General features: G+C 38.2%; 1 protein-coding gene across 1 annotated transcript; it reads left to right on the top strand.

Moving 5' to 3' along the window:
• The first annotated feature begins 601 nt into the window (after positions 1 to 601).
• LOC104896598 (AP2/ERF and B3 domain-containing transcription factor RAV1) lies at positions 602 to 2,322 on the top strand. The gene has a single exon (XM_010683365.4). It carries the CDS (start codon positions 834 to 836, stop codon positions 2,028 to 2,030), a length of 1,197 nt encoding a protein of 398 aa, XP_010681667.2. The 5' UTR covers positions 602 to 833; the 3' UTR covers positions 2,031 to 2,322.
• Positions 2,323 to 10,791: the final 8,469 nt, after the last annotated feature.

Raw genomic sequence — 10,791 nt, forward strand, 5'->3', positions numbered from 1 at the left:
GTAATACAATATTTCATAAAGTACTATTTGTGGAATTTTTGAGTAGTACTCACAGTACACAGATCTTGTTTGGGTAAAAGAAGAAAAAAAAATAAAAAAGGTAAAAAACAGAGGTAATGATAAAACTAAAGTATGGAATATGGATGTTATGATGCTAGTACTTCTACTTCATTAAGATAAGAAAGTAGGAAGGGAGGTCCATGCAGACGAATCAGGGGCAAACAAATGCAGCAGAAGCTCAGGGGGGATGAACTTACCAAATCATACACTATACCCATATTACCCACACACTCTTTATTTTTCTCTCTTTTATTACTTACAATACTCATGTGAATCCCATCAACTTGTCATCAAGTGGGCCCCCCACATCTCATCCCATACATAGCCCACAACACATACATACTCTGGACTTTACTCTCTCACTCCCCCTCACCTCTATCCTTGAATCTTCCTCTAGAGTTGACCCACTCCTTGCTTGCTCCCATATTTATCATCATCATCAAAAATAAAAATAAAAATAAAAATAAAAACATAGAAACAAAAGATTATTATTATTAAATCCACTATATATGTATATATATATTTTCCATCTTTTTTTAAGTATCTTCAAAAATAATACTTTCTGCTTTTAATATTTTTTCCATAAGTAGTAGGAAAGTTCTTATATATACCCCTTAACCTTCCAACTCTCATTATTCAAACCCCACAATAGACTAAACTCTTCAAACCAAACCCAAGTTATTCTCACCTCCCCCAAATCCACCATTCCATTCTTCTTTCTCTCTCTATCTCTATCTCTATCTCTATCTAATTCACGGATCTTTTGAGAAATAATGGAGGCAAGTAGCATGGACGAAAGTTCTTCAACAAGTGATTCTCAAGTTAGCACTACCCTTCCTCCAATGATAGTCCGCAACATGATGATGGTCCCTTCCGCTCCCTTACCCACCAAGGCATCCGCTACGGCGGGTAGCCTATGTCGCATGGGGAGTGGCACAAGTGTTATCATCGATTCCGAAAACGGAATCGAGGCCGAGTCGAGGAAGTTGCCTTCATCTAAATACAAGGGAGTCGTCCCACAGCCTAACGGCAGGTGGGGTGCTCAAATCTACGAGAAACACCAACGTGTGTGGCTCGGCACCTTCAATGAAGAAGACGAGGCAGCACGCGCTTACGACGTCGCCGCCCAACGTTTCAGGGGCCGTGATGCGGTTACTAACTTCAAGCCTCTTTCATCAGAGGATGAACTCGGGGCTGCCGAGTTGAGGTTTTTAAACTCTCGGTCTAAGGCCGAGGTAGTTGACATGCTTAGAAAACATACTTACCTTGATGAGCTCCAACAAAGCAGGCGTAATTTTAAAGGTGATGTTTGTAATAACTTTGGAGAAAAAGGATTATTACATTCCTCATCCGACAAATCCAAATCCTCCGGTAATAATAATGACGGAGGGTTTGGTCGTGAGCAGCTTTTTGAGAAAGTTGTAACTCCAAGTGATGTAGGGAAATTGAATAGGTTAGTCATCCCAAAGCAGCACGCTGAGAAACACTTCCCACTCCAAGGGAGTAATAGTACTACTACTACTACTACAACTAGTAATACTACTAATACTCTAGTTGGTAGCGGGTCAAAAGGCGTGTTGCTAAATTTTGAGGATGTGAATCAGAAGGTGTGGAGATTCAGATACTCGTACTGGAATAGTAGTCAGAGTTACGTGCTAACAAAAGGATGGAGTCGTTTTGTTAAGGAGAAGTCTCTTAAAGCTGGAGATATAGTAAGCTTTCAGAGATCTACTGGACCTGATAGGCAGCTTTACATTGATTACAAACAAAGGAGTATTAGTGTTGAATGTACTCCGGTGGATGTACGTGCAGCAGGACAAATGATACGGTTGTTTGGAGTGGATATATGTAAACTTCCGATTTCGGTGGCGGAAGTGACGGTGAATGTGAATGGAAAAAGGTTGAGGGAAATGGAGTTGTTGGCTATGGAGTCAAGTAGCAAGAAGCAGATGGTTGTTGCCGCCTTGTGACGTAAATCTCATTTTGTTTTTTGTTTTTGTTTTTTAATTTCTAATTTGCTTTTGTTAATTAGTTGTTTAATGTGGAGATAGGTGTAGGGTGCAGGTGGTGCAAGTTGCAATTTGTAAATTAGTTTTATAACAATCACAAACAAAAAAAAAAGGCAAGAAGAAGAAAATAGACAAAAAGTAAAAAAAAACAGCTGAAGAGAGCTGGTTATTTTTCATGTAAACTTCAAAAAAACAGTATGAAAGGAACGAAAGTTCAAAAGCAATGGGAAAACTCTCCATCATCCTTTTTGTGCATGATGTGTCAATCAAAGTTTTTTATTTTGTTTTTTGTTTTTAGTTTTGATTTAATTATTATTTTTATTTAAATCCCAATCTATTATTATTGTATTGAATTTAATCCTCATGTGTTTAAATGATAAGAGATCTTTTTGAGACCTAATAAGTAATAAAGGTCCATAGATATGCAACGCAAAAAGAGAGAGATTGGCTCTCCTTTTCTGCTCTAACTATAGTACTAATAAGATTAGAAGTGTACGTTCGAATTCATCTCAGTGGAATTACAAGATGGAAATTGGAAAAATCAATATGCACTAATCCAACTAGATTTGCTGAAGTAATCATTAATTATTAATTTCGAAAGAAAAAAGAAATATTTAAACTTTTTAAACAAAAAAAACTTAATTAATTACGTAAAATGCATTTTTAGACAAGTGATTAATGTTATTTTTTCGATTAATGTTATTGAAGGCCCATTGTTATTTTGAGCTTGGTTCATTTGTGTAAACAACGTGTAGAAAACAAAGTGCTTGATCGACTATATAATGCTGTGGGAAAGAATAACCATCATCATCAATAAGAGAAAACACCCAATTTTTATTTTTCTTGAGGGGAACATAGTTTCTCATCATTTCTATTCAAACTTGCTATTTTTATTTTCTCATAATATCTTAAGCTTTCATTTATTTATTTTTAAAATAAATAATGATCTTGTTAAGGTATTCTTGCGTAAGTTTTTTCATTCTAAATTTTTCATGTCCCAATTAATTTGAAATAATGGGATGGTTGAAGAGTTGTTAAGGCCCTTGAATAGATAGAAATGACAACGACTCTAAAAATCCATTAGAAAAGGGTTAAATCAAAACCATATCCTCCACTAGGCTTTTGTTATTGTTATAATGTTAATAATTAGTTCAAACGATATATTACGCCAAATATAATATTTGTTGATAATGCAAGAAATCGTTCGACATTCAAATAGACTTGACTTTGTTAGAGGAAGGCACATGTTCGACTGTACGTCTACAATTCACTCTCCACCACAACATAATTAAATTCATCGACTAGCAACACGTAAATGAAAATATTGACGAAATGAACACGCAATGAAAAACAAGTATTAAGAATTATTATAGATCTTTTAAAAATTTATTTATCGATGATTAATAAAATTTGAGATAATATAACATATCACGTACAATATTTCTCATATTAACTTTTATGTTTGAGAGATTTGCCAACTTATAACCTGTCATGAGGACCTTTTTTAAATTTTATTTTTTAAATTCTCTATTTAACTACTCCTATAACTAAATACAGGGTTGAATAAATAATAATGATCTTCTTTAAATTGAATATTAATTTGTAAATCTCAGGTCTCTATATCTTGGCTGCACTTGGTTAACTTGTGTTAATTCAGTGACTTAATCCTTCATTGAGAATGTAGACAATATGAGATTCTTTGTCCTTCTAGAGGCCTTTCTCATGGTGACTCTATCTCTCTACCTCTTTATATATTCTACTTGTTGATTCTATTTCAGAGATGTACGTCAAAGATAGAAGATGAGAAATGCTTGAATCATGCACTTTAATTTAGACTAGTTTTTGGAAGTTCAAAGATTACCTATCACTTGAAATGCTTAAAATAAAAAAAAGACCTAGCTAGCTATACAAGAAGATTCCGCATAACATCTTGTTTTAAGTATATAATTAGTCATTGAGCTTGAAACATACCATGGTAATTTAATAAAATAAAGAGTATGTATAGTTTGAGGTTGATATTTTGTCACAAACAAAGCTATACTTTAGTGGTAAAATCATGACATTAAAAAGTAAGCAGTCACGGGTCCAAGACGACATTTTATGCAAATTTTCTAAGGGAATGTCATGTTGAAGATAAAGCGGTGCTACATCAGCACATAAATTTCATATTAGAGATAGACAAAATAGTGCCACATCATTGAATGAAGTGAGAATGCTGTGTTGGAGATAAAACGGTGCCACATAAAATCGCTACCTGGCCTGTGTCACGCATCTATCTATACCACCATTCGGTTTACATGATCATTAGTTGGACTGAAGTTTGCACAATAAAGGGTTTGCATTTTGCACCACAAGTTGATTATAATAGCACCTCCCCCCTATGAAGAGGGGATCAATTTCGCTGGCTCCATTTTGTAAAGTTTGAGGGATACCTCTTCTATTTGAGTTTAATTTTACCTTTTTTTTTTTTGATAATTTACGATTCATCATTTTATTTATATGAATCATAATGAAAGAAGCCTCTGAACTCAAGTTAAGGTATTCTCCCACTAGATGGGCGAAGTTTTAATAGTACTTAAGCACACCCTAAAGAGAGATACCTCTTCTATTTGAGTTTAATTTTACCTTTGCTTGTAAAACTTATTAATAGACATTAAACATGCATCACCCCAATACAAATAACATTGTTCGGGCAGATTATTGAAAGTAAAATAACACTATAAAAGTATATTAAAAAATTGGAATGAAATAAGATATTAATGGTGGTACATTAGAAAATTAATTCGAACATCATCATAAAACAAGACCATGAAAGACTATAGAAGTATATATTAAGCTAATTGCTTTAAAACACTTAAATCCAATCCCAATATCGTCATAACAAGATTATAAATATTAATTCCAATTATACTCCAACATTGTCAGGAACTCTCAGTATTCTTGGTGCATTCCTCGTTGTATACATTGCATGGCATAAGATGCATGATCATACATACCTAGAATTTATGACATATATTACTACTTGTACGTATATATAGAAATTCGTACTTGTGTACATACAACTTAGATGTAAAGTGGAAGCAAGCGTCTAGATACATGCATGATGAAACATTGAGATATTTTTTGGCTGATATAAAATCTTATGGAATCTCCAACCCATTGAATTGAATTTTTAAGAATATTACTAAGTAACAACATATATGTTAAATATATATATATAAAAAAGGGGTGCATTTTTCTTTCTTGTCTGTACTGCAAGAAGCCATTCGACATCATCTGATGGCTACATATATTTGACATCAGTGCCCCATAGGAACATACATTGTATTATTTTCATGTGGCTCTTAAATTATTGTATAATTCTTTTTATTTGTCGAACGATTATTTTTCTATTATCAAATTTACATCATGTGGTGAAATCAGAAATGAGAAAGGTTGTTGGCAGCCAGCTATGCGTCATTTGTAGATATCACTAGTATTATATTCTTAGTACTAATTAATTGACTAGTGGATTACAGAGTTCCTGCTAGTTCATCAGTGGATGATCCCTTCAAAGAGTGGCAAAACATAGAAAAATGAAAGCAAATTTATATTTTTAAAAAAGCACTATTGTTAATATAATGCGTTCTAGATATGTACAATCACGACCTCGAAATTCACATCTACAAAATGATATCTCAAGGTTAATTAATCCCTACGAAATTCACATCTACAAAATGATATCTCAAGGTTAATTAATCCCTACGTTCTAAAATATAGTTCTTATTTTATTTTTTATGGTCAAATTATATCAATTTGAATCAAATATGCTCCTTTAGATACAAAAAAAACATATTCATGCGATGAATTGTTATTTTCTACATATATAATTTTATGATATCAATCTTTTATAATTTTTTTATTAATCTATAACTAAAGATATTGATTGTCAAAGATACATGTTGAATACCATAAAAAAAGTATTAGATTGTATATCTTGTAATTATGTTAGGTTATCTTTATGATATAGTTACCTTGTATAGCTTACCTTCTTTCCTAGCAATGTATGAATATTTATTGGCAACGATAACTCCATCCCTAATGAGGGGATTACGCCATCTTACATGGTAATCAGAGCAAGGTCATTTTTTTTTTCCTTCTCCTAGGTTGCCACGACACCTTCCTTCAAACACTAGCCTTTTCCCCCACCATTAGCCACGGCAACGGAGGGCACCACCGAAATTGAACAAAACCTTGGTCCATCTCACGCCAAGGCTCTTCACCCCCTCTACACCGTCGGCAACATTCAACACAAGGTTCGCATTCTGGATGGATCCAAGGTCTCTTACTCATCTTGGGTCAAACTTTTTAAACTTCATCTTCGTGGTTACAAAGTTCTTCATCATGTTGACGACACGACACCTCCGACGAAAATCGATGCCGCATATGTCACTTGGCAAGAGATTGATTCTCATGTCCTTCAATGGATTTATGGATCCATTTCGGATGATCTTTGCTTACGGATTCTTGAACCCGATACCACGGTTTATGAAACATGGTTGAAGTTGAAAAACGTACTTCACAATAACAAGGGGTCACGTCTTGCAACCCTTGATCATGAATTTAACAACCTCAAACTTGAATCCCTGCCGTCTCTTGATGATTATTGTCATCGTCTCAAAGAGTTAGCCGATCAAATGTCCAATGTTGATTGTCCGGTCACTCAACAATGCCTTATTCTTCAACTTGTGCGTGGCTTACCACCGAAATATGATATTGTGGCTTCCTTTATCAATCAACAAATTCCATCCTTTGAAATGGCTCAAAGCATGCTTCAACCTGAACAACAGAGAAAAGCTGTTCGGGACGATGTTGCCAGCCCCACCACTACCCTTGTCACGCCTTCTTCACCACCGGTAGCCTCTCCTGGGTGGACTGACCCAACTCCTCACCCACCACCCAAGGGTGGTCAACGTCTCAACAACTGACGCCACAACCGTCACAACTCCTCATGTGGGCCCCCTACTCGTCCGGCTACTGCTGGTCATATGCCACGTCCTCCAACAGCTGCTGCTCCGCCTCCTTACTACCCACTATGGGGGCCTCCTCCACCTTACTAGGCGGTCCCGGCATGCCCCTACTCATGCAGGCTGGACTTCCCTATGGTAGCCACGACACCCCTCTTGGCGTCCCTCATTGACATGCTCGCCCACTTCTAACCAGCCGTGTGGACATGGGCAAGCTTATATTACTAACTTTGATGCTCTTGAGCCTATAAATATTGATTTCAAACTTTATCTCTTCAACAACCTGATGACTCTAAGTATATGGACACAGGTGCCTCCTCTCATCTAACTGCGGATCCAGGTACTCTTGTAAATTTTATCTAATTTGAGTCATATTCGTTCTATTTATATTGGTAAGGGTAACTCTATTCCAGTTATTGGCTCTGGCATGTCTCATATACCTACCTCTGCTCGTCCCCTTACCCTTAAAATGTGCTTTATACTCCTCAAATCATCAAAAATCTCATTTCAGTGCGTCAATTCACTAAAGATAATCATGTGTCTGTTGAATTTGACCCTACTGGCTTTTCTGTGAAGGACCTTCGGAGTGGGACTATTCTTATGAGGAACAATAGTAACGAGGACATTTATCCTATCATCTCCTCCACCAACTCATCACCAACTCCCTCTGCCAACATCACCTATTCATCTCATGATTTGTGGCACGATCGTCTTGGTCATCCAGGAACCCATGTCATGGATTTTCTCAGAATAAATTTGTGTATTCAATGTAATAAATGACGTGGTTCCTATCTTTGCAATTCTTTTCAACTTAGTAAACACAAAAGACTTCCGTTTTATGATTCTACTTCTTCCACTGTTGCTCCCTTTTATATAATTCACAGTGATTTATGGACTTCTCCGCTAAACAAAAGTGGTTATAAGTATTATCTTGTTTTACTTTATGATTACAACTCATTATGTGTGGGTGTATCCCCTCAAATATAAGTCTGAAGCGTTTACCAAATTTTTGCAATTTAGCACTTATGTTCAGACTCAATTCAATGTTCCTATCAAATCTTTTCAATGTGATATGGGTCGCGAAATTGATAACACTCCTTTTCATCATTTTGCCATGACTAATGGCCTCACACTCCGTTTTTCATGTCCCCAAACTTCCCTTCAAAACGGAAAGGCCAAACGTATGATTCGACATCTCAATAAAATTATACTTTCCCTTCTATATCATGCCTCTCTCCCACCTCATTTTTGGGTTGAGTCTCTTCATACTGCGGTCTATCTTCACAATATACTTCCCATCAAATCTCTTTGCTTTCGCTCCCACATCTCTCTTCTCTACTGTAAACAACCCTGCTATGATCACCTTCGTGTCTTTGGTTGCTTATGTTATCCCAATCTCTCCTCAAAACGCCCTCACAAACTTTCCCCTCGCTCCATTCGTTGTGTTTTCGTAGGATACCCCTCCAACTATAGAGGCTACCGTTTCCTTGACTTATCTACGGGAAAAGTCATCTTGTCTTGCCATGTCACTTTTGATGAACAAATCCTCCCATTCCAAAATCTCTCTCCATCCTCTCCTTCCTCTTCCCTTTACACATTTTTGGACCCTGATGTTTTGTCCCAATTTCCCCTTACCCACTCTCACACCTCCTACACTCAATCTGCATCTCCCACTTCCCGTGTTCAGACCCACCCTCCTTAATTGGGCTTCACCTAGCCTCTCGTCTTGTCCCACCCTTTCACCCTTCTCCAAACCCATCCCCTCCTCACATCCTAAGCCCTCTTCCTTCTCCTACCCCAAGCCCAATGCCCGCCCAAATTTTCTGTCCCTCTCCTCATCTGACCCCTCCTCCTGTCCCCATCCCCACTCCTTCCCATACTCCTAGCCCAAGCCCAATTTCGAGCCCTCCTTCATCCCACAACCCACTACCAAGCCCTCCCATTACCTCCATACATCACTCACCACTCCACCATCCCTCTCCTCCCTCCATCTCTCAACCATCCTCTCACACCCCTCCCCCCACCACCCCCTCGATGACCACTCCTGCTTTTCCTTCTCCTCCACCACCCCCACCGCCTCCACCACCTCTACCACCAACCTCCCACCCTACGACCACCCGTGCTAAACACGCCATTTTTACCACTTGCCATCTTTTTACCCTCCATGTCACAACTACCCCCAACTCTCCCATCTTCTAAAATCCCACATTTCTTCCCTCTGTGACTCTAACTGGAAAAAAGCCATGCAGGATGAATATCGTGCTCTTATTGATAATCATACTTGGGATCTAGTTCCGCGCCCCCCTCATGCTCATATTATTTGGAGTTTGTGGTTGTATCGCCATAAATTTCACTCTAATGGCTCTTTGGTTCGCTACAAGGCTCGCCTAGTAGGCAATGGTAAAAATCAGCAGGTTGGTCTTTATTGTGAGAAACATTTAGCCCGATTGTGAAGTCGGCCACCATTCACACTGTTCCCGGGCTTACAGTGTCTCGTTCTTGGCCCATTCATCAGCTGGATGTCAAGAATGCTTCTTCATGGTGACTTAAAAGAAACTGTCTATATGCATCAGCCTCCTGACTTTATTGATCCCTTCTATGCCTTATCATGTCTGTCAGCTCCGTAAATCTCTCTATGGTCTTAAACAAGCACCTCATGCTTTGTATTAGTGGTTTGCTAACTTTGTTTTGTCTTAGGGATTCTCTAACAGTGTGTGTGACACCTCCCTATTTATCTACTGGTAGGGTACTATATGGCTTATCTTCTCCTTTATGTTGATGATATTATTTTGACTGCCTCTAGCACTACTCTCCTTGGTCATATTATTGATACATTGTTTATGAATTTGCTATGAGTGGCCTTGGATCTCTTCATCATTTTCTTGGTATTACTGCTACTCGTACTTCTACAGGTCTCTTCCTTAGTCAGGCTCAGTATGCCAAGGACATCTTAGCTCGTGCCTCTATGACTGGTCGTAATCCAGTCACCACTCCTGTTTATACCTTATCTAAGCTTAGTGCTACTGATGGTCCTCCTGTCAAGGACCCGACTTTGTACCGTAGCCTTGCAGGGGCCCTCCAGTACCTCACCTTCACTCGTCCTGATATTGCCTACGTTGTCCAACAAATATGCCTCTTCATGCATTCTCCTCAAGAACCGCACTTTCACTTTCTTAAATGAGTGCTTTGGTATGTTAAAGGTACCCTTCACCATGAACTCAATTTCACTGCATCTAAATCTCACTCCTTGACTACTTATTTTGATGCTGATTGGGCTGGTTATCCGGATTCCCGAAGCTCCACTTCGGGGGACTGTGTTTTTCTTGGTGATAAGCTTGTCTCATGGTCTTCCAAAAGACAAGATACTGTTTCTCGATCTAGTGCTGAGGCCGAGTATCGTTGGGTTGCCAACGTTGTAGCCGAGACTAGTTGGATTCGTAATCTCCTTCTTGAGCTTCATCTTCCCATTCGCTCTTCTACTATGGTTTTCTGTGACAATATTTCTGTTGTCTACCTCTCTGGCAACCCAGTCCAGCATCAACGAACCAAACATGTTGAACTTGATATCCATTTTGTTCGCGAAAAAGTTCAAGTTGGTCACATTCGTGTCTTGCATGTTACTTCTGAGCATTAGTATGCTGACATCTTCACAAAAGGACTGCCACGGCATCTCTTCACTCATTTTCTGTCCAGCATGAGCGTTTGTCCTCCTCCCG

Source organism: Beta vulgaris, chromosome 6 (assembly GCF_026745355.1).
Source record: "Beta vulgaris subsp. vulgaris cultivar EL10 chromosome 6, EL10.2, whole genome shotgun sequence".
Taxonomy (NCBI): Eukaryota; Viridiplantae; Streptophyta; class Magnoliopsida; order Caryophyllales; family Amaranthaceae; genus Beta; species Beta vulgaris.